This window comes from Zonotrichia leucophrys, chromosome 5 (genome assembly GCF_028769735.1).
Source record: "Zonotrichia leucophrys gambelii isolate GWCS_2022_RI chromosome 5, RI_Zleu_2.0, whole genome shotgun sequence".
Taxonomy (NCBI): Eukaryota; Metazoa; Chordata; class Aves; order Passeriformes; family Passerellidae; genus Zonotrichia; species Zonotrichia leucophrys.
Genome location: NC_088175.1, coordinates 39376597 through 39400430, shown reverse-complemented (window position 1 = coordinate 39400430; position 23834 = coordinate 39376597). Strand labels below are relative to the sequence as shown.

At 48.9% G+C, this 23834-nt stretch overlaps 2 protein-coding genes and 1 non-coding gene across 6 annotated transcripts in view; 2 read left to right on the top strand and 1 right to left on the bottom strand.

Annotated features, from left to right (window-relative positions):
* Positions 1-4184, bottom strand: part of LOC135448517 (USP6 N-terminal-like protein) — a 78881-nt gene extending 74697 nt beyond the window's left edge. For both annotated transcript variants that reach the window (XM_064714603.1, XM_064714606.1), the window contains exon 1: positions 4119-4184. The gene's annotated coding sequence lies outside the window, so the exon portion shown is untranslated. The remainder of the gene's footprint in view (positions 1-4118) is intronic.
* A 111-nt stretch (positions 4185-4295) lies between these two features.
* TRNAA-AGC (transfer RNA alanine (anticodon AGC)) lies at positions 4296-4368 on the top strand. The gene has a single exon. It is a non-coding gene; the product is annotated as a tRNA-Ala (tRNA).
* Positions 4369-9649: 5281 nt separating this feature from the next.
* On the top strand, positions 9650-22453 carry RNH1 (ribonuclease/angiogenin inhibitor 1). Of its 3 annotated transcripts, none has more exons than XM_064714595.1 (10): positions 9650-9778; positions 13093-13198; positions 14806-14976; positions 16832-17002; positions 17661-17831; positions 18606-18776; positions 19268-19438; positions 20370-20540; positions 21278-21448; positions 21664-22453. In XM_064714595.1, the coding sequence occupies exons 2-10, from the start codon at positions 13113-13115 to the stop codon at positions 21749-21751; spliced, it is 1371 nt and encodes a 456-aa protein (XP_064570665.1). In that variant the 5' UTR covers positions 9650-9778; positions 13093-13112; the 3' UTR covers positions 21752-22453. The 3 variants fall into 3 exon arrangements, with proteins under 3 accessions (XP_064570665.1, XP_064570667.1, XP_064570666.1); XM_064714597.1 differs by lacking the exon at positions 9650-9778 and adding an exon at positions 10542-10683; XM_064714596.1 differs by lacking the exon at positions 9650-9778 and adding an exon at positions 11471-11569.
* The last annotated feature ends 1381 nt before the right edge of the window (positions 22454-23834 follow it).

The window sequence follows — 23834 nt, the reverse complement described above, 5'->3', positions numbered from 1 at the left end:
TCAGCCGGCTGCTTAGCACGGTGCCATCCTGCATGTCAGGAGTTAAGCAGGAAACTTTTATTCCCTGTAAAACCCATTGCAAAGAGACAGCTACACTCTAGAACCAAGGATTTCCTCACATGAAGATTTAGCAGCAGATTTTTTTATCACTGCCCAGTTTTTGCAGTGACATGTAGACTTTAAACACGGTCTGTGGGTAATACTGGAGTACATTACTCACAGCAGTGCACCCGGGAGAACCAGCAAATCCTCTCCATTTGAGCCCGAGCGTTAGCTTTACCGTGGAATTACATTTATCTCTCTGGCACTAGGCTCTCATTAATGGAATTACCAGGCAGGCTGCTTCAGACTTAACACTTGAGAGAGGCGGGCTGGGATGGCGCCGCTCCAGCCTCAGCCCGCAAAGCCGGCACTGTTTCTCCATCCTCCAGTGAGCTGCCGCCCGAACGAGCCCGACCCCGTGACGAGAGGCAGGGAAACAAAAGGAACAACCCCGAACTGTCCAGGGCAATCAATATCTTTCTAGGAACATCCAGGCTTCCCGCCAGCTTTCTTGCAACCCCGATTTAGCTCTTGTGCAGCGCAGGGGGGGATGGCACGCGCAGGAGCAGCCCGGCGGGATGCGGAGCCGCCTGGCACTAAGGGACACTTAGGGACAATCTACACCAGGCCCTCTACCAATACCTTCAGCTGAGGTGTCAAAGCAAACCCACAGCTACAGAGAGCACCCACCCACCTAGAAAATCAGAGTAAGCACTCCAGTGTGAATACTTGCTTCAGAAATACCCACTGCTGCTACAAACAGGCAGGTTGTATGGTAGCAAAGCAGCCGAGACTGCTGCCCTCAGCACACCAGAGCATCTTGCACATTCTAGAAATCTGCCTTCCACCACACAGCAGCTCTTGCAGTGCCATGCTGAGCTATCTGCAGCGTGGCATGAGCCTGCCCCTTAAAGAACCCCTGCACCACCCGGTAAAATGGCCAGCTGGGGTGTCCCAGGCTGCCGAGAGCTGAGGGGGACTCAGCAAGCAACCTCCCACAAAGCTGCACTGATAGCTCTGCACCTTCAGCATCTCTGGGGGCTGTTCCTCACACAGAGCAGCTGTAGGCTTCTCTAGGTGCTACATTCCCAGGCACCTGCAAGGCAACTTCTATCATCTCAGCATGGATGGAGCACAAGGACAAAACAGATCCACCAAAACCTGAACAATACTTGCCCAGCATTGTTCAGGAGCACAGCTCTGCCAGAGCAAGGGGAAGACAGAAGGGGAAAAGCAAGCACAAAGTTTATTTATTTGCAGAGCACAGACATATCTTCAACAGCTTGAACTGTGGGAGCTGAACTACTCTCCCCTGTAATTAAAATGAAGGAGAGGAAAGCACAGGAATTACTCCAGCACGATTGTGAAGGACTGGCAAGCTTTGAGTTTGGAAGTCCACCTTAACACACATTCTTTGCAGCGATTTTAGTTCTAAAGAAAAGGAGAAAAGAGGTTTTGCTGTGGGAAAAGCTGCTGTACAACCCCGTTATTAGACCAAACAAGGCACAAATGAGGGAGGCTGTGGCTGGGTTGATGAAGCAAGGCTGAAGACAAGCCTCTGTTCCCCCTGCCCCTGCATTCGCTCTGCCAGGAGCTCCCAGCAACATGATTCAGAGGCAGACTGCCCCGTGACAGGAAAAACACATATAACACCCAGGCAGTGAAACCTCACATCTGAGAGCATCTATGCAAAACACAGCCTGAAACACATTTTCCAGCTCCACAGAGCCAGCTTGATACTTAGCAAAGGCAAGCTGCTGAAACGCTGTAGTGCGCATTGAAGGTAAGATTCCTCAGCAGGAGAGACTCTCAAGCATCTCCTGGTTTACTCCATATCAGAAAAAAGGGGAAAAAAAAAGAAAAGAGAAGCCTGGGGTAAAATTGTGGGGTTCTGCAGCTCAGGGCGATGTAAAAGAGACAGGAGGACACAAGAAAAAAAAAATTACACAAGTGCAGTGCTCTCCAGTGTGGCACCCAGGAGAATAGCCACAAAAACTACTTTCTTTTAAAAAAAAACCAATAAGGGTAAGGAGCCATCAAAATTACGAGTCAAGCTCCAAGATAAGAAATCATACTGCTGGATGGGTGCGGCTGCTTGCCTGTTTGGTTGCTGTTGGGTTTTTTCTTAAAGATAAACATGTCTTTCAGAACATGTTTGTTGGCCAATCTTCTCTCTGACAAAAAAAAAAAAAAAACCTCCACAGAAGGAAGCTCACAACTGTGAAAACGATAAATGAGAGACAGGAGAGTTTCAGAAGAGTTCTGAGGTCATGCTTCACCGGCCCTTTAAAGTAAGATGCAACAAATCAAAAAGAACAAAAGAGGAGTAAATTTAAAATTCCAAGTATTTCAATAAAATATCAGAGAACTTATTAAGCAAACTCTGCAAGAAGCAGATCTCATTCACAGAGCCCAAAACCTGTCAAGTGAAATAAATAAAAAATGTTTTGCACCTATTTCATTTGCAAAGCTGTTGATATATAGGAGTGTTTAATCAGAAATTCATAGTCTGGAGGAGGATAGCTCAGCAAATTCATCCAGAAAAAGTAACTTGTATCTCACAGGCAGAACTAAGGCAAATCCCACAAGAAGGGTAAAATTGAGCAGAGAATGGTTTTGAAACCAACAGAACGATGGCTTGAACACAACCAAGGTAGAAGTAGAAAAGTACTGCAGGAAAGCAATGGGTAAAGCACCCAGGAACTCGACAGAGCAAAAGCCATAGCAAGTCCCATCACTTTCACCAAATTCCCTGCTGGCTCAGTGAATTGCAGTGACTTGGTGACCAGGATCACTGCGTGCAGCCTGGCCAGCTCAGCAGGACTCTGCTGCTCTCCACACAGCTCGGCGTTAAGCAGCCACCACCAAGGTTATACAACAAGGTTATTCTGTAATCACCTCGGTTCTGAAAGTATTTTGCACTGGCCATCAATGCTTTTTGGGTTTTGTCTCGTCATCATCAGAGGGGACGAAATGTGATCCGGCACAAGGGAAGATATTTACCAGAATGACAGGTTTTTAACTGAGTCCTGGATATTGCTATTGCTGAACACAGCTTTAATAAAACACTGCAAGCCCTCCAATAGCTTTGTCTTCCTCAGCATAGCGCTCACAGAGAAATGACCCAGTGCTCTCACCTGCTTTGCTATGCAACCCTTGACTGAGGGCATCTCCTTTTCCTGCATCCAAACTGGGCACCAAAATCCCATCTGGTCAGCGCAGCTCCCCAGAAGACTCCAGCACATGCCCTCATCTGCCATTTCAACAGGCACCTGAAGTTCCCTGCTCAAGAGCCAGCATCTCTTTCCTTGTCCAGCAGGGAATTGCCTTTAACTCTACTCCAGCTGGAGCACAAGAGCAAATGGAACTATTTCTTGGAGAAAAAGACCTCACGATTCACCACGGTGCCAGATTTCACTTCTGTGGGTGTTGTTTTCAAAGGAGACATTGCAAGGCAAGGCGGGAGAACCAACTGCCGCAGCAGGTTTGCTCACCCAGGCTCTTGGGCATCCCGGCTGTCCCAGCCACGCTCAGGGACCCAGCCCGGGATGTCCCAGCATGGATGGCAGCCAGCACCGGGGGCACCCGGGCCGCCCGGCCAGGCCGAGTGTCACCCCGAGCCCCCGCAGGGGGAGTGCGGGCTCGGTGCCCCGAGGGCCGTGAGGAGCTGCCGGGCAGCCGAAGCGTCCCTGGGCAGTAACCGGGCTCATCCGGGCAGCTCCTGTGCCCTTCATCAGCTGGGGGGCGGGCTGGGGGCTCCATATTTTACGGGGCGGAGGGAGAGGGGGTTTGTTTTGTTGTTTCCTTCTGTTTTGAGCTCAGCGCAGCCCCGCCGCCACTCAAAGACCAGCCCAGGCCCTGGCAGAGCCCGTGCCGGGCGCTCCAGCCCCTGCTCTGACCTCCACAGGCACCGCCGCCCCACACACACACAGCCGTACGCATCCTGCCCGCCAAACACACAGCCCTTCGCAGCCCCTCGCCATTCCCGTTCCCATTGCCATCTCGTTCCCATTCCCGCCCCGTTCCCGTTCCCATTCCCACTCCCTTTCCCGCCCCGTTCCCGCTCCATGTCTCACCGCGGGGCGCATCCTCCTCTCCCGGTGCGCGCCCAGCCCGGCCCGCCGCCGAGCCCCGGCCGTCGCGCTCCCGCGCAGGCGCACTGGGACCACCGTCCGGGACGGGTAACTGCCGGCGGCACACGGCGTCTCGCGAGAAGTCAATATGTCTGCGCTGGGTAGTAAGAAAACTACCGCGGGGAATTAGCTCAAATGGTAGAGCGCTCGCTTAGCATGCGAGAGGTAGCGGGATCGATGCCCGCATTCTCCAGCTACTTTTCGTGCCCTCGGTCGCCAGCCCACTGCCTGCTTCCAGTGCAAGCCGCAGCTCTGGTGGTTTTGCCTTTTTAAATTCCTAATATTCTTATTTGCTTCCTTGACATTTTTAAAGACCACAGAATATGCCAAGTTGGAAGGGACCCACAAGGATCATCGAGTCCAACTCTTGGCCCAGCACAGGACACCACAAGAGGCACACCCTGTGCCTCAGAGCGTTTTCCAAATGCTTTTTTAACTCTGTCAGGCTTGGTGTCATGACCACTTCCCTGGGGAGTCCTTTTCAGTGCCCAAAGGAACCTTTTGCTACTCCCCAGCCTAAACCTGCCCTGACACAGCTTCAGGCCATTCCCTTGGGTCCTGTCACTGGGCACCAGAGAGAGGACATCAGTGTCTGCCCCTCTTCCCCTCACAAGGCAGCTGGAACTGCACAGGCTCGGCACAGTGGAGGAGTGACCTCACCTGCTCCCCGTACAGCTACACAGATACCTTTGCCCATCCCATGCTTAAGGCAGGCAGAACACTGCCTGTGTATTCCTGGCAATCCAAGAGGGTCTTTTGTTTCTTTACTGAACATTGGACAAGGCCACGACAGTGAGCAGCACCCACTGCATCCAGTTCTTCCCACACAGCTCTGGCCCCAGCCCTCTCTCTCTCATCCCACCCAGAGAAGGAAAGCATTTGGAGATCACTTCACCTGGAGGCCTCTGCTAGAGCCAAAACACTTGTTTCTCTTCTGTAAATTTAGGAAAAAATAAAAAAAACCTTAAGGAGTCATTGATGTAGGTGCCATTTATTAAAAAAAGGTCGAGACCTTGCTCCCTGAATTTATCCAGGTGCAAAGTTCAAGCAAGTGCTTCACATTCTGCTTCTATTCTACTACAACAAGCCACAACAAACAACCAAAAGCTTTTAAAAAAAGAGAAGCTGTTTTTAAAAACTGATGGTGTATCATGGAAAAAAACAGGATTACACTCAACTGGCAGGATTTCCATCCCTACCACAAACTGAACTGGGAATAAAAATTCTGACCACTTTTCTCAGTTACATGCATAAGGAAATTACTTTTCTGGCAAATTTCAATGACAAAGAATGAAATTCAGCTTTCAACTGCTTACCAACCCCAGCCTATACCTGAGGAGACTCCAAAATATCTCACCCCCATGCCTTTGCAGCAAATTCATTCTGATAATCCAAGGAAGAACTGGATTAAAGAGAGGATGCAGTGGGGGTTTTATGGTACAAATCTTATGGGAAGTAGCTGAGGGAACTGGAGTTGTTTAGTCTGGGAAAAATGAAGCTCAGGAGACCCCATCACTTCTGCAACTACCTGAAAGGAGTTTTAGTGAGGTGAAGGGGTCTCTTCTCACAGGTGACAAGTTAGAGGATGAGTGGAAATGGCCTCAAGTTGTGTCATGGGAGGTTTAGACAGGATATTATGAAAAAAACTATTCTCTGAAAGGATGGTCAGGCATTGGAACAGGCTGCCCAGGTAAGTGTTGGAATCCCCATCCCTGGAAGTGTTCAAAAGGCATGTGGATGTAACTCTGGGCTATGGTTTAGTGATGAACACAGTGATGCTGGGTTAATGGATTTGCATGATCATTTTGAGGTCTTTCCCAACCATCACGACTCTAGGATACAAAGTGATTTTTTGGGGCACAAATACCCATGAATTCTCATGGGTATTCTCATAGAGACTAGAGAGAGATGCCTCTACTGGCAGAGGAAATCTACTATTCCTTTCTGTAAAAAGGCAGTGCTAACATGCAAACTGAAGTCTGAAACCCAGATAAGTACATGGTTGTTGGGGTTCTTTTCACTTCAAGATTTCATTCTTGCCTTTTAAAGCTGATTTAAACTTACACTTCTGAGTCCTATACAAACTAATGAAATAACCAGCTGTCCCTACAGTGGCCTTCAAAGTTTCAGGAAATTATCCAAGTCTTCCTGTGCAGCAGGATTTAACAGGAAAGTGAAATCCATCGCAGTCTCCAATTTCATCAGCTGCTGCACAGCTGGCATGAAGAGACTGTGCTGTCAAATACACCCTTGTTTCTGCTCTGGTCCTCTCGTTTTTACCTCTAGCTGTGGTCCCATCTCAGCCCTCAACCCCTGCAATGTCTTGGTGACCAAGGGCAACGTCGGCATGAGGGAAAACCAGAGGACCATAAGTCTGGTCAAACTGATGCTGCATCGCCCTCTGCAGACGGGCAGGCAAACACTGCGGCAGGCTGAGACAGAAGGTGAAGAAAAGCAGGGATGTGAGAAAAATTCCTCTGACAGTACTTTTTCTGCAGGTGTGTTGGTTGATGAACATATCTGGGAAGCTCCATTTTTTGGGGGCTCCATTTCCGATGGACCCACGGTGAAAGACTGTATCCACAGGGATAAAATATTACACACACACTCACAGAACTATTTCATTATAATCCTCTCCACTCCCAAAACAACAAAACCAGTGCAACATGGAAACAACAGCTTTTCTTTTACAAGAACAAGGCAACCACATCAGAACAGTAAGAATTTCCTCCCTAATGGTTTTCTTGTGGGAATCTATAATGAGCTGCCACAGTATGGAACATCCATATGTGTGTGTGCACACATGCAAGTCAGGGTGAGCTATTGCCTGTATTTGCTGAAAAACCCAAACCTTGCTCAGCCACCTCACTAACGGCTTGCTACCAACACCTGATTATTGACCTCCTTTTATTTTTTTTTTCTTTTTTTAGCTCCTGAGGCATCAGTTAAGCCACAGTGTCAGGTTCTCCACTCTAGCTCCACAGATACTTTGCTCCCCAGTGCTTAATCAGCCCACTGACTCTTCAGGAATGACCCAAGTTTTGCGTTTCCTCACCCTACAAAGCCTTACTTCAAGTTTGCACACAAGCTCAAGGAACAAATGGCTTCCATCAATGGATCAAGTAGGATATAAACAAATCACTCACTCACTGCAACAAATGGAGCTGGGCACATGCTTACAACTTGCTGTTTTGATCTCCACAGCTGAATTTATGGAATGAATTTTCTGGTAGGGATCACAGAGTCAAGTTAGAAAAAGATCTGTCACTACTCTTAGAAGTTTATTGTCTTTAATTACCATTAATTATATGCACAGACGCATCATAAGAGCAGAGAGGACAGAACAGGAAACTGCTACAAGGGGAAGAGGCAGAGTTTTCAGTTTACACTAATGGCCTTAATTTAAGTACTCTTTTGTAAGTTTACTCTAGGGTCTTATGTGCATAAATTTAGTTTTACAATGAAGTCATCTTAAATGCAGAGACACATCTCAACTTCCTTAGATCCCAGCACCTGCACTTCATGCTTTCATGCCAGCTGTGCCCAAAGGCAGCAGGGGCAAGATGGGCATCACCGTGCTCTCTCTCCCTGCTACAAAGTCCAAAAGAGGGAGAGGATCTAAAAAAGAGGAGATAAATTTGAATGAACTCAGAAAGGATAATGGGAAACTGTGGTAAAGAGGGGAACACAGGGCAGATGTCATGGCCACACTCCTGAAGGCATCTTTAAGGAATCAGCCTGAGTGTGTACAAATAACCACATGGTTCCATGCCAGGAGCCTTCCACTGTTTCTGTGGCAAGACACACACAGGTATTTCTCACTGGTGTGTGCTGTTGGCTTTCTCAGCCCCATTTTGTATCATTTCCTCTGGATCTGTGTGTATCTCAATGAGCACGATGGCCTGTCCTGCTTGCTGGAAAAAGGGCAATAGATTTTTCCAGAAATGCCTTTTGCTGTCCCTGCAGTGAGGGCAGCCAAAGGGTTGACAGGGAGACAGAAGCACGTAACCTTTTGGCATGGCTATTTGGCCTATGAATCTAATATTTCACCAACACAGACCAGAGTGTATTGGGTGCTTTGCCCAGGGCAGGAGGTCTACAGAAGGCCCACGTGACATGAACCTCTCTGAAACCTCTAACAAACACTAGACTTTGTCCTTTAGAGACTCCTGATAAGTTCATTGAAGCGGGAACCAAGAGCAGAGAGATGCCAGCACTGGCTGGATAGGCAATGACACCTTTGCTGCTGGGCTGAATGGCAGGCATCGACTCCAAATTGCCTGATTGACTGGCAGATCTCCTGTCAGCATAAACTTTCTTCCTAACACTGGTGGTCTTCCTGAAACCATCGTGCCAAGCAAAAAGGGCAGAGACATCCTGCACCAGCCCCAGCACCCCCTCCATTTCCTGCCAGGGAGCAGGAACAAACACCAAAGCCAGGAGCTCAGGCCATCCCCAAGATCTTGCCTGTGCTTCACAAGGTTTCAGGTCAGACCCAGAAGCACAAGGACTATTCTAGCAAATTCTTTGTGTGGATTTTCCTGAGAGGGAATAGGGAAGAGGTGAATTCTTTGGCTTTCAACTCTCTTCTGGGCACTGAGAAAGGTGGTTTTTTGCTCATTGGGCTCTCCTGGTGATTGGTTCCCATGTCCTCCAGGAGAAGGGTAATAAAAGCAGTTGGAGGGAAAGCCTCTAGAGTTTCTCCTGTGGCTCAACAAAGGCTCTGTTTCCCAGGTCATCACTCTACCATCATCTCTGTCAGCATCTGCAGCTACAGGAGGGAAAGACAAACCTTCTGCTGCTGGATCATTCGCTGGCTATTGAAACATTAATTCATCATCACACCACTGAGAGTGGGGGAAGAAGGAAGGTTACCTCAACCCACAGCTACTGTGCAACGCAGCTGGAGTGATGGCAGCGTTTTCCTTGAGGAGGAGAAGAACCAGTGGGAATTTAGGAGAAGGAGGTATAGGAGTGAGGTCCAGGCTTGCTGCTGAGGGGCAGTTTTAGGGAGACACAACCAGGGCTGTGCCCAAGGGACCCTTTCAGGCAGTGTGAGCATTCAGGTTGTGCAGAAACAGGGAGCTGCCTGTGTCCCAGCCCCTGCTGGGAAGAGGGACGCAGAACCCCCAGGTAAGGTGACAGGTAGGCAGTAATGTGCTCAGCATCACTCCTAGGCCTGGCAGGACAGGCTTCCTGGAGAATGGAGAGACTACACAAACTCCATCATCTCTACCTACTCTTCAACACTGCGGTGGCCTCATTTTCGGATGGATCCTTCAGTGGCAACTACTCCCTTGCTCTGGGCTAAACCATGGCAAGTGGCCACACGATCCGGTGTGAGAAGTAAAAGCTGCCTCTGTCACCATCAGGAGCTTTTTGCAACATTTGCTTCATCACAAGCCAGACACAATTGTGTGCACAGCGCTTGCTCTGCAAGGCCCTGAAGTGCTGCCACGGGAGGAAAAAAGCCGTCAGAGCCCAAAACTGTTTCCCTCCCTCTAGCAGGCACCGTGTGTACGACAGCAGAGGTTGCGTGGTAACGGCAGCAGGAAGGCGCCAGCTCGGCCCCCTCGCTCCCGCACAGAACCGACAACAGCAAGGTACGTACCGGCGGCAAAGGCGGCTCTGAAACTCCCGAAACTTTCCCTCCTGCTGCCCGGGGAGGAGCACGGAACCATTTTAAAGCCGTGCTTTGTAGGGAACAGCTGGTTGGGCTTAGTTGAACTGTTGTGTGAGCCAGGGTTATGGGAAGAGGGTGTTGGTAGGAAGAAAAAACTGGGGGAGATGCTGAGATTTTGGGAGTGGAGAGAGGAAGTCAAGTCGGGGTGTTGCCTAGTGCCTCTCGGCACTTCAAAACCTTTCTTTGTTCCGTCTTGTGAAAATCTGAATGAGCTTTTACCGGGGCTAAAACTACCGGGGAACAATAGGGAGGGAGGCAGGGAGTAGCCGGCAGGCGGAGGAGGAAGCGAGCCAAGGAATGACGAATGCCTTCCAGCCCTGACCAAGCGCTGCCACCCTCGCCCTGCCTCGGGGCGGGTGTGGGGACAGCCGCTGGTCACTGGGGTCGGCTGGGGGCGGTGACACGGGGACAGCCCGAGAGGGCAGCAGGCCTGGCACAGCACAGGCCCGGGGCGCCCATCCTCCACTGCTGTCACAGCTCCGTTCCAAAGAGCTCAGAGAGAGAGAGAGGGGCCTTTGTGCCAGCGACGCGCAGCTCCCTGCCCGGCGTGTTGCACTAATGAGGGAACGCGTCCTGGATAGGACTGGTGACAGGGATAGCGAGCAGGCACTTCCCAGGCCCTCCAAGCTGGCCCCCATGCACAGCTGTCTGTAAACTGGAAGTCAGGGAGACCACTGAGGATATTTTTGTTGTTTCCTGTTCACACAAATCCTGGTTCTGAGCTCCCTGGGGAAGTCCTGTCTCCCCTAGCAGAGACCTTGCCCCGGTGCCTCTGCCCTGGGTGACCTGCCTGCATTCCCATCTTGCTCCTGGCACACAGCAGAGGTTGGTACACTACCTCGTTTTATGTTTGATACTCCCACCCTGTATGCATCCCCTCATTATAGGGATTTCTCCTTCTCCTGCCTTGTTTCCTGTGTATCCCAGTGCTTCTGCACAGGGGGAAGAGCACCAGGGAGATCAGGATGAATGGGGGGAAAAAAAGGGCAACAGGAGATAGGAGTAAAAGGAAAGGGAGGAAAAGAGGACAAAAATAGAGAAGTTGGTGAGATGAAAAAGAGGAAATTCAGAGTAAGAGGAGAGATAGCAGAAAAAAGGAGGGTAGAAAAAGGAACGAAAGGGAAGGAAGGAAGGAAGGAAGGAAGGAAGGAAGGAAGGAAGGAAGGAAGGAAGGAAGGAAGGAAGGAAGGAAGGAAGGAAGGAAGGAAGGAAGGAAGGAAGGAAGGAAGGAAGGAAGGAAGGAAGGAAGGAAGGAAGGAAGGAAGGAAGGAAGGAAGGAAGGAAGGAAGGAAATGAGAGGAAAATAGAAAGCAAAAAGGGAAAAATAAAAAAATAAGTGAGGAAAAAGGAAGGAAGGAGATAAAGGAGGAGATAAAGGAAAAATGAAGGAAACAGATAAAGGAGAGTGGAGGGGGAAAGAGAGAAAGAAGGTCAGAAAAGAGGGGGAGAGGGAAGCAAGGAGAAGTCAGGAAAAATTAAGAAAGGGAAAGACAAATGGAAAAGAGAGGGGAAAGGGTGTTAAATGTCAGAGAGGGCAGGAAAAAAGGGAGAGGGGGAAAACGGAGGGAAAAGAGGAAGAAAAAGGGAGAGAAAGAGGAAAAGGGGGAAGAAAGGGAAAAAGGGGAGGAGGGACAGATCCTGCTCCTCCCCGCCGCGATACGAGGCGGAGCCGGGCCGGAGCCGGCGGCAGCTGCGCGGTGGCGGCACGGCGGTAGGAGCTGGGGAGCCGGGCCGGGCCGGGCCGGAGGGAGCAGGGAGGGGAGAAAGCCTGGGAGGGAGAAGCGCTGCTGGCGGTGCGGGAGGCGGCGGAGCAGGGGGAACCGGGCAGGGGCGGCGGCGGTGGCGGCGGTGTCCCGGGATAGGACCGGGCCGCTGCCCGGGACCTCGAACGGGATCCCCCCTTGGCTCGCAGGAAGGTGCAGAACTCGGGGCCGGGGGAAGAACCCTTTGTCGATCGGGGCGGGGGTAGAACGGGAGAGTGCCCGAGCGACGCGGGGAGGGAGGGCTGTGACAGTCCGGCTGCCACTGTCCCCTCGCGTGTCGCCGCTGGCCCCGATCCCCATCACCCCGCGACACGTGGGGCTGTGGTGCGATCCCACGGAGGCCGTGGGCCGGGATTCCCGGCAGCGCTCGCGTTGGGAAGGGAAGGGAGCGGCCGAGCGCGTCCCGAGCTCCCGATGCCGCTGGCGCCGTGTCCCGGTCCGGCCGCCGCTGCCGAGCGCCGCCCCGCCCCACGTGGGTGCCGCGTTTGTTGTGGGCGCGCCCTGACGGCAGCGCTGGCACCGGGCCGGCCGCCGGGAAACGCCACTTTGGGATCCCCGCGATGCTACGGGACTGCGAGGAGGGAAGACGATGGGAGCTGCCTGCAGCTCACATTCCGATGGGATAGCTCAGGGATTATTTCTTTTTCATGCTCCGTAGTCTGAGTCATGTTGGGCAAACCAGCCGACCAAGGCTGCATTTTGTCACTTACTACAGCGCTGCCTTTAACCGCTCCCTTGTAGACTAAACCTAGGGCTCAGCCTTGGCATGCTTTTGTGCACGTTTGTCTGGAGCTGTTCTGCACAGCACTCTGTTTACATCACTTCAGAAATGCAGTTTGCAGACAAAAAAAAAAAAAATCTGCTTACCAGCTTCTCTGTACTTGAATTTGCCCAACCAGAGTGGTCTTTCAAACCTTGGATATCAATTTGTGGAGGAACACTTCTCCCATCGATGCAAGTTCCACTTCTCACATACAGACACATGTCCAGCAGGATTTTTAATTTGAGCCCAGGTAGTTCTCATGCTCATCATCCTCATTCACCCAAATTCTCTCAAAAATACCCCAATTTTAAGTACAGTTGAGGGTCCACAGTGGGTTAGGTGTCCCACGCTGGTGGAACTGGTGTCTGTGTGGCTCAGCAGTGCAGTAGTGAGTAGCACCAGTGTCTCTAAAGCTCCTTCTGGTTAGGGGGAAGGGGAATGTCTTATTCTCATACAAGCAGCCTCCAGATAACAGGCTTTTGCCATATCTCTTGAGGATTCCTCTCAGAGGAAGGCCTTCCCAAGTCCCAGACAAAACCATTCCAACTCTCCTGACCTTGTACTGGTGTTTGCAGGCTTTGGAAAATTATAATCTGTCCCCTTTGCACAGTATGGCTCATGGCTGAGAGCTGGGGGGGATTGAAGAACATCGCTGCTTCTCAGTCAATTAAAAAAAAAAAGGTGATTTTATTTTGTTTTAATTTTCAGGTCTTATCTCAGCTGTCAAAATGGAGCTTGACATCCAGTGTGAAGAGATGAGCCCATCTAGATGGGCTGAACTTCTGACCACAATGAAATCCTGCAAAACCATCAGGTAAGTAAAGTGTTGTGTATTCTCTCTTTTGAGTAAGAACTGTTGCATTTCTCTCCTGTGCTTTTCATCTTCAGAACTGTTTGACCTGGAACTTAGAAATTGCACAGCAACAGGAATGAGTCTACCTATTTTTGTCCAGAAAGTTAATTTAAAGGGTGGATAAATCCCCATCCTCTTGCAAAGCTTTATCAACTACAGATAAATATCCTTTGTTATGAAGTAGTGTTGCCCTGTTTCTTGGTGTGCCATAGGGCTCAGCTAGGTAATGTGATTTAAATATTTGACCACCATTTTGGTTATTCTGCTTTTGCCTCTCAAGAGGGGGAAGACATCTCTCTGTGCTTATTGGGTTGCACACTCTTTGGGTTGCAGGCTTGATGCTGTCAAGTGATTTTGGCTTCAGTAGTCAGGTACAAGCCGTGTGCCATCAGCTTTTAATTCTTCACTTGACCTTCAGAAGTACCAGCCTTGTTTGTTGAGCAAACAATGGGAGGGAACCATCTCCTGGGGTCTAAGGTGTAGGACAGGGCCCAGAAGAGTTGCTACTGCAATCTTTCCCCTCTGCTGTTTGGGAATTCACACTTCATGGGATGGCATCATCCTGCTGGGGCTGGAGAGGAGGGGCCACTTCATGCCAGCAGTGCCTCGGAGGGCATTGGATATGGTGAGGGCAACTTCCTTTTGTTTTGCAAAGCAGGCAAAGCTTCATGGGCCTGGCCTTGATTCCCAAGGCCTGCCTTGGGTGGCAGAAAGCAGTGGGATGGTTGTCTCCTGGCACAGGCTGGGCTGCTCCAGAGGCAATGGATAAGGCTGACTGCTGCAGGGGTTGTTTCATCAGTGTTGAGCATGATCCCATTGGAATCCATGTCTTCTTGCTGGGGGAGGGAAGGAGAACCTTCATAGAGCCTCAGTTTCCTACTGTTGTGTAAGGAGAAATGACCAGGCAACTTTTGGCACTCCTGGCTGTGGCTATGCCTGGGGCTGTACGGTTCTCAATGACACCTTCTTATTGCTCTGTGTCTTTTCTGCCTCCCTCTATACCTCCCCTGGCTGTCCTGTGCTCCTTTCCTTGGCTCTCCTTTCAATTAAATTCATCCTCATGCATTCAGCAGTACCTAGAAGAATGCTCATATCCCGTGGGGGAAGCTGCTGCCAAACTGCAAACTCAGGGTTTGTGTGCTGAGATTCCTGCTGGAGGGAGATGGTGCAAACCAGCATGACTCACCTGCAAGACACCAACCTGCTGATGAATGTCTCTGGGCTGGCTGCAGTTGTCAGTGCAGAACCAGTCTGACACCTGTAAGCTGGCAGGTGGTTTGTCACTGTCACTGTTTTAGTGGAGGCGCATTCCTCCTGTAGGAGGATGATTTGTGCCCGCTTCTGTGCAGCACAGAGGAGGAGCAAGGCTTGGGAAGCTGCCCTCCAGCCCATCCTGTGGTGCAGCCCAGAGCACATCTTGGTTTGACCCAGCAGGCCCTGCACATACTATGGAGGCATCCCAGGAACTGCAGGAACACTGCCCACTCTGCTTTCATGAGCAGTGCTCCAGCCCGGGAGAGCAGAGCAACTCTGAGGACTGAAGTGTTCCTTCTGTCCTTGTCTTTCAGGTTGGATGACTGCAATCTCTCCAGCAGTAACTGCGAGGATCTCTCTTCCATCATCAATACAAATCCATCCCTCACAGAGCTGAAGCTGAACAACAATGAGCTGGGAGATGAAGGTGTTGAATACCTTTGTAAAGGGTTGCTGACTCCAAGCTGTAGCCTACAGAAGTTGTGGTAAAGCTCCCCTGATTGTCTTGCTCTATCATGCTGTCACAGATGAGTGTTTTGAGGTCTCTTAAAGAATCAAAGGCAGGTTTAATATAAAAGTGAAAGCACAACAATTTGTTGACAAGGTTCACTCTACTACTTACTAGATGGTTAAAGCACATAGAGAAAAAGCAAACAAAAATCTAAAGTCAATAACCAATGTCAACTGAAGAATTATCTACATGGAGGCTGGGAGAAGGGGGAAGGGTGAGGACAGGAAAGGGTGAATAAAGAAGACAGTCCTTTTGAATTTCAAGGTTCAGAATCTCTGCTAAACTGAGTTCTGGACTGGACCAATACTTTTAGGCCTAAAAGTTTTAACAGCACTTAAACTTAACAGCACTTCATTAATAGCTTGGGTTAAACAATTTAACAAAGGTTCATATAGAATTTACTATAATGCAACAGTAACTCACAGGCCTAACTTACATATCTAAAGTACTTAATAATCTAGGACAATAACAGTCACAGTCCATTTGCTACAGTATATTCCCACTCACAAGCAAACAAACCTAAAGGAGTATGTACAAGGTGCTCACCTGTGGAAAATTCCCCTCAAATTCAATGAAGGACTCACATCAGGTGCCTTTGAGGTTGAGCTTTGGGGAGTGGGGGTGCCAGCCCAGGATCTGTCATTGTTCAGTGATCCTCAGAATGCAGCAAACTGGAGGGTTCCCTGGCTCTGGGAGGCATTTTATGGAGGCACCCCACCACATTATAGCATTAGTGGGCTTCCCTCAGCAACCCTGGTGCAGGAGCTGTAGTCAGAGCCAGTGGCTGCTGCCTCTGCTCCTCAGAAGCCCTCAAAGAGGGCTTCTGCCTTCTCTGTTCAGCATCTCTTCTGCAGGGTACAGGACTCCTCCAGCTCCTGAGAGAAATCTGGGATCCTCAGAACACTAACTTGTAAGAATAATATGACTTTTGGTTCAGATATTGAAGTCCCTGTGGCGCCTGCAATGAGGAGTCAGGCAAATAGGAAGAAAGTTGACTGTGAAGCTGATGAAACTGCAGCTCTCTGATGGATCTTCAAGAAGTAACTGTGGTACTCTGTACTGGAAGACTTAAATAATTTTTCACAGAGTTTGCCCTAGGCTTTAGATTTCTCCATATGCTCAAGTAACAGCCTGGGGTTTTCAGTTCTGCAGAAAAACATTGTCCATTTTTGGTGTTGTGATAAGGTGCCTTAAATAAAAGAGAAATCATATAAAAAGGAAATAAAAGGAAGAGGAATATAAAGAGGAATGAATAAGAGGAATTAAAAGAGCAAGTCAAACCTCCCTGCACAACATCTCTCTATTGCTCCAAAGTCTTATCCAATAATTCTATAAACAACCCATAGCAATATCAGCACAGTTCCTATGCTATGTCTCCAAGCCTGAGTGCTGAAGGATCAACTTCATAGATCCTTCTTGTACTATACCATTAAACTAAATTATATCCATGGTTGGATGAGATTTTAACTTCTACCAACTCTGGATCACATTTCTAGAGGGGGCAAGAAATCATGAGATGCCTTTGCTTTATCTCTGGGGTCAGCCTCCTGATATTTAAACCACTTCTATAAGTGGTTTAGGGTGAATCCGTATTCTGCTAGAGATGCTGTATGAGTGATTACTCTGAAGGAAGCATGCAAGCTATTGTTTATGGCACAGGTGTAGTACATAAAATATTATGGCACACCTGCAAAATAATGGTACTAACCTGGACAAACCACTTGCACACCATCAGAGCTGTGTTGTCCTTTCTGAGCTCCAACCTCAGCAAATAAAGCTCTCTGAGAAGAACCTCTGTAATTCTGAGTGCATTTCCCTCTCTCCTGCAGGCTGCAAAACTGCAACCTGACGAGTGCCAGCTGTGAGACCCTGCGCTCCGTCCTCAGTGCCCAGCCATCCCTGACAGAGCTGCATGTAGGGGATAACAGGCTGGGAACTGCTGGAGTGAAGGTGCTGTGCCAAGGCATGATGAACCCCAGCTGTAAGCTGCAGAAGCTGCAGTAAGTAGTCACTGGGCTTTTTCAGTTATCACACACAAGCTTTCCCTTGACACAAGCAGGAGTTTTGCTGCCAGGTGTGGATTTGTTCTTCTTTTACCTGAAATTGTCATATTTATTCATGCAGGTGGATCTTGTGGGTGTAGAAGTCAGGTGTCTGTTCCCATAGGCTTTGTTTAGCCCTTCTGGCAGTGGTGGCTGCAAAAGCAAGACCTCTCAGATGCCCAGGAAACATCAGATTCTGCTGCCCTTGGTCTTTGTTTCATGACTGAGCAGGACCTGGGTGTATTTGCAGCCCCCCAGCTCCCCCTGGGCAGGCCCAGAGTTGAGGCTCTTGATGGTGTTGCAGTGCAGAGCCCAGCCCTGTGCTCCAAGCTGCCTGTACACTGATTCATTGGAGGCCTAGTGTAAAAATTGGTCTTGCTAGGGTCCTCTGGGATCTAATTTAAGAATTAATGCTTCCTGAAATGAGCAGAGAGATGCTGTTAAAAGCTTTTTACAACAAACAGCAGTTATGTCTGGTTTATGCATTGCCTGATCTCAACTCACATTGGCATGTTTTCTGCCCTGGCTAACACACACCAGGCTCAGCTGATTGTTGTTGGTAGCAGAATGTGTAAGGAGGGTTGTCTTTTTGCCTGGACTTCTTTTCTTCTTGCAGGCTGGAGTACTGTGAACTCACAGCTGATATTGTGGAAGCTCTCAATGCTGCTCTGCAAAGCAAGCCCACCCTGAAGGAGCTCAGCCTGAGCAACAACACGCTGGGAGATACAGCTGTGAAGCAGCTGTGCCGGGGCCTGGTGGAGGCAAGCTGCAACCTGGAGCTACTACAGTAAGGAAGAGCTGCTCATCTCCAGTGGCAGCTAGTGCTGCTGTGCTAGTCACACCATCCCTAGACAGGAAAAATTGTTGTCAGGAGTGCTTGAAATGTAGGCCAGATTTTTGGCTGGCTCAGATTTATGTAACTGGAAACTGCACATAAAGGTCTGGGGCTTTCAGTTTTGGGGTTTTTGGCACTCCAGGTTAAACCACCACTTACTAAGGGAGACTGCTCAGCTGTGTCTCAGAGCAGAGGAACAATCACCCTCAGTGGCTCTAGTTCTTAAACTGGAATTACCAGCCTGTTGAGTATACTTATTCAGAGCCCTTTTTTGCTACAAAACAAAGGTGCTGGGTTTGGCCTCATTTCTGTGGTAAAGCCCATGAAGGACTTTCTGGGAAAAGCACAATTCATTTTATCTTGCCCCTGAGGTTCAGCAGGGGTTGGCTCAGCAGGGACTCACTGTGTGATGCTGCCAAAAGTTCCTCTTAAAAAGGATAACTGATAAAAAGGGAAGTTTGGCAGGAATGATCCTTGCATTAATGCATATGAATGGCTGGGTCAAAGTGCCCTGCAGCCTCATGAAATGCAGGAGCAGTGTGTTGCCTCACCCAGACTCCCATCTTGGATATCTGTATCTTCTCTTAACCTTGCAGGATGTAGCAGTGCCTGGCTGAGCTGCACTGGTTTGCAGCAAGGACCCTTCCCAGTCTGAACTGGGGTATTGGGGTGTATCTAACATGGGTGGGTCTGGAGCAGCAACTCCAACTGTGCTTTTTCCTGCAGCCTGGAGAACTGTGGCATAACCAGTGACAGCTGTATGGAGATTAGTGCTGTTCTCAGGAACAAGTCATCTCTGATGGATCTTTCTGTGGGGGACAACAAGATCGGGGACTCCGGTCTGGCTCTGCTGTGCCAGGGACTGATGCATCCTAGCTGCAAAATCCAGAAGTTGTGGTAAGGGTGGGCAGAGGTTTCTTATATCCCTTCTGCAGCCTCTGAGGTTTAGGCTGTGCTGCTGGTTTGCTCCAAAGTGGAAATTTTTCATTTACCCTTCGTGATAAAAAAAAAAAGTCTCAGCTGCAAATCAGTTAATTCCCAAAAACTGGGTGGAGAACACCATGAACAAGTAGGACCACACTGAAATTGCTTGGATCAAATTCTGGTGAGAGGGCAAATTGAAGTTTATGATGACATTGTCTTGGCTTCCAGTTGAGTTAGCTGTCTACTAGAGTTGCATATTTCTGTTTCTTTTTTCATGTGTTACAAGCAGAACTTTTGGTGCAGCAAGTGGAAAGTAAGGAAAGGAGGAAGCTGTGTGATATGATGTATGAAAGCATACAAGAAAATAAGACAATGTAACCAGAAATTCAGAATACTAAAAGAGGACTCTGTTTTCTAATCTCAGTCATTCTTGGGAGAAAATAACATTTTGTTCTTCCCTGCAGGTTATGGGATTGTGATCTCACAAGTGCTAGCTGTAAAGATCTCTCCAGACTCATCAGTACAAAGGAGACCCTCACAGAGATCAGTCTGATAGACAATAACCTGAGAGACTCAGGGATGGAAATGCTCTGTCAGGCACTCAAGGATCCCAAATCTAAACTTCAGGAGCTATGGTGAGCTGCTGTCAAGTTTCACATATCTGCTGCCTTCTTTGGAGGCCTCACTGAAGAAAGATGTAAGGTGAAGTAATGCCCACCCACATAGATCCCCAGTTGTGATGGTTCCATAAGCAACTCCTGCTGGTTGTTATTGAAAGGATTTACAGAGTTAAAAAGGGCTTTTCTAGACTTAAAGACTTTAAAAGGATTTGTATTTCTAAACTCAGACACTTTGAAGATGTGCCCCATCACAGTTATCCTGTTACAACTGAAAGGAGACCAAGCACCACTTGCAGAGCTTCTAATTAATTGTTTTATCATGCAGCAAATGACAGTTAAGAGACTTTTGAAGTCTGAAAGGCCTGATGAAATAGCAAAATGAGTGCTGTGATCAGATATCTCAGGTTCTCCACTGGAGCTAAACTCTCTCACTAATGAGACAAAAGAAAGCTCTAGTGACATTAAACAATTCTCATCATCCTGTCCTATTAACTGTCCTACCTTTTAGGCTGGGATGGTCTAGGAGGGGAAATTTGTTCTTTCACTTAGAACCTGAATTTTCCTACATTGCAGATTCAGCTCCTGCCCTCAGCTGGGTTCTTGCCCTGGTGGCCAGGAAGTCAATGGGGTGCTTCAGGAGTGCACAGTGGAGCCACCAGTGACTGTTAGAGCAGCACACTTCATCCTTCTTTGTGCCTGTGCTTCTTGGGCAGGTGCTTTTCCTAGGTGCATGCTCCAAGACAGACATCCCACATAAAGAGTAGGAGAGGTGCTGCCTAGAAAGGACTGAGCAGACAGGCATTGAGAGGAGTACAGTGATTGCAGGAAAGCCCTGGCTCCTCTGTTCCCACTGTCTGGGCTCCTGTTAAATAAATGTAAAGAAGTGAACGGTGCCTGGTAGTCTCTAGGTGACCCACCTAGATCTCATCTCACTTTTGCCTTGCAGGGTTAGGGAGTGTGGGCTCACCACTGCTTGCTGCAAGGCTGTCAGCTCTGCCCTCAGCACCAACAAGCACCTGAAAGTACTGCACATAGGTGAGAACAAGCTGGGAGATGCAGGTGTGGAACTCCTGTGTGAAGGGCTGATACACCCCAACTGCAACATCCAGTCCCTCTGGTAAGGTGCACTCCCAGAAGTTGTCCTCTCTTGCTATCTGAATTCACCCTTTGTCTTCTACTTCCATGGTCCTTATGGGTGCCAGCACAAGTGCTGGTCCAGCCTCACTAGAAGGAGCAGGCAGCCAGCTGGAGCATCACCTCCAGCCCTGGGGTGGTATTTGCCTTCCCCATGAGCCTGTTCCCTTCCCAGCTGGGCCCAGCTCTGGGCTGTGTGATGCTCAGTGCTTGCTTTCTCCATGCTGTTGGACAGAAGCCAGAGCTGTGCTCTGATGCCTGAACTCACAGTGAGTGAGTGAGTGAAGCAGATGGGTCATGGGAGACATCAGTAAGACTTACAAGTCTGTCCCAGAAAGTGTCTTTTGACCACTTAAAGCTACTTGGTCATCAACTGAGAGGCCTCAGTTGCCCTCTTTAGAGGGGTGCAAGTCTCAAGTATAGTGATAAGAGAAGATGATGCATGATGGCGAATTTGGGAATAACTTCAGTGGTTTTCTCCTGTGCCCATAGCTACACACTGTTATGCTTTAGGGAGCCCTTTGAGGTGTTCAGCAGTCACCACGAGGGCAGCTGTCTCTGTGGCAAGACCACAGGCCAGCCCCTGCTGATGTCACAGAGATGCCATCTTTGCCAGGATCTCTGGTCCATGTTGGGGATGTCCACACCTGCTGCCCAGGTGTGGGCAGGGTTTCCTGGAGCCAGGGCTCACTGTGCTGGCCTCTATCCCTCTCCCTGCAGGCTGGGGAACTGTGACCTGACTGCAGGCTGCTGTGCCACCCTCGCCACCGTCATGGCCACCAAGCAGTGCCTCACTGAGCTGGACCTCAGCTACAACCCTCTGGAAGATGAAGGCATCAGGAAGATCTGTGAAGCCTTGAAGAAGCCCAGCTGCAATGTGCAGCAGTTAATGTGAGTGATGGTGGTAGCCCTGGCAGGGGTGGGAGGCCGCTGCTGGTCAGGGACTAAGGGGGTTCTGGGCTGTAAAGCCAATTTCTGGCTGCTCTTAAAGCTAGAAGGGCCCTTCCTGGCATATGACCTTCCCATACTGGCCAGTTGTGCATCTGACTCTTCCCTTAACAGGAGGATGCTCACTAAATCTCACTTGCCTTTTTGTTTTGGTATAGTTTGTATGACATTTTGTGGAGTTCTGAAGTGGATGATGAACTGAGAGCATTGGAAGAGTCCAAGCCTGAAGTGAAGATCATTTCATGAGTGGTGACTGCCTGCAGAACAACGTCAAAGCAACGTCCTCTTCTTAATCTGAACTTTCCATACGTAAAACTAATTAACTTAATAGGGAATTTTCTTGTACCAAAACCATTTGTGGATTCCCTGAGTGGGTGTCTGGGGAGCTGATCGGCCTTCTCTGCGTCTCTGGATGTGCTAACTGTGAGACTCATGAAAGCTGCAGCATCACCAGCCTTGAAATAAACAATTACTGTCTTGTAGAAGTGGGTCTCTAGCCCTTAGGAGCTCTTTAATCCTATAATCCCTTCTAACGAATTAGTTGGGCTTTAAAGAGAGCTCCTTCCCAAGGCAAGAGAACTACCCACTGGATTGTTACTGGGTGGTGCTTTTGATAGGTCTCTGGGGAAGGCTTTCAAAAAAACCTAAATATTTTTAATCTAAAATTGAGCTCTCCCCTGTTTTTCCCTAAAAGAGTTCTTGGAAAAGCAGTGGTGGCCAAGGCACTAGAGAAAAAAGAAATGAGCAGCTGTTCAGCTGTGCAATGTCAAAATTCATATCCTTTGAAAAGTGATTTTCCTACAAACAAAAGATGCTGTGTGCATTTCTGCTAGTATGGGAAATGATTTAATGATTGATATGTTTGATCTGGCAAAGAGTAGTTCTACAGGAACTTTATACTTAATTTTTCTACTTATAAAAATAAATATATCTGTATATTTCTCCTTTAAGACCAATGTAGTTATTTGTGAACTGCAACACTACCAACACCTTGGTTTACTTGTTTGGTTTTGGTAAGTCCCTAGCTGAAACATGCCAGGAGATGATCTTAGTCAAGGCTTTAGGTAAAGAACAAGCCTAGAAGACATTTCAGTTTTCAGGGGACACTGGGGTTTCATGCCCAGAGTTGTAACAAACCCTTGTTCCAACAGAAAATGCAGCTGCTGCACACCTAAACCACAAAAGAATGAATATGGATTTAAAAAGATACAAGGCAAGCCTGGCATTGTCCTTGGCTGGCCTTGCAGGATGAATGCCAAAAAAATTCCATTCCCTAATGCGTCTTCCTGGAGCGGTCACTTGGTGTTTCCTTCACTGGCAAATTCTGTGTGGCACCTAAGGGGTAAAGGTGTTCTCTAGGCTTTGCTTTTTGCTGCTCACATTCATCCTGTAGAGGTCACAGCTGGCTTTTCTTTGTCCTAGAAGATTTGACCTCAGCAGTTTCTACAGTAGCCTTCACAAACCTAAAATGGTGCATGAGAAATAGTTTACTTGTGTCTTCAGGCAGGTGTGAAGGACAGGATTTGTTTTTTTCCCTAAAGGCATTTCTCTCATAGCTGCCCAAAATGCTAAAAACCCACTCCTTTTGGCTTTGGTCTTCTCCATGAATTAAAAACTTACCTATTCTAAGGGGCTCATAAACAGGCTTTTCAGTTCATGGTCTCTCCTGGATTTGGCATGCACAGATGCCCAGATTAATTTCATGCTGGGGGAGAACACAGGGCTCCAAAGAGTAAAGAGGTGTGTAGGGAGAGCCAGAAAAATCAGGCATCTGGGAGGGTGTAAAACCAGCCCTGTAAAAAGACACAGCAAACAGAAGTGGATTTTCCCCATCCTGGCTACCCGAGGGGGGGCACTCTGCTCTTGCACTGCAGCTGCAATGCCTGGAAATGGCTCCTGTTCCTCCCCTCAGCAGATGAACATTGGGAAGGGTCTGCTGCCACCATGGCTGCACTGGGGCATTCAGCCTGGCACAGCCTGCTCCCACCAGGGGTGAAATCCATGCCTGCCTTTGATCCCAGAGTGGCTTTGCATTTCCTCCAAGAATGCAGACAGAACTTGGAAAAGTCTTCGCAGCAAATGCCACAATGCACAAATGGCAGTCTCTCCTGCTGCCAGCCACAGCAAGGAAAACCACAAGAGCCATATTTTGCTTCCTCATGAGCTCAGGGCATCTCAGGCCAGGCCAGCCTGGTAGAGCTCTACAGTTCCCCCAGGACAGGGATAAATCTGTGCACTCAGAACCTCTGCTGTGCTTTAAGACAACCTCAGGTCCTGTGCTTGGCTCTAAAATGCAGGTAGAAATCCCAAGAACCAGGAGCAAGCCACA

Excerpts from the sequence above, each read along its gene's own strand:
- RNH1 (XM_064714595.1), top strand. The coding sequence starts at position 13,113 with ATGGAGCTTGACATCCAGTGTGAAGAGATGAGCCCATCTAGATGGGCT. Across the intron at positions 17,003-17,660 it reads TGTAAGCTGCAGAAGCTGCA|GCTGGAGTACTGTGAACTCA; the intron begins GTAAGTAGTCAC and ends TTCTTCTTGCAG. Across the intron at positions 17,832-18,605 it reads TGCAACCTGGAGCTACTACA|CCTGGAGAACTGTGGCATAA; the intron begins GTAAGGAAGAGC and ends TTTTTCCTGCAG.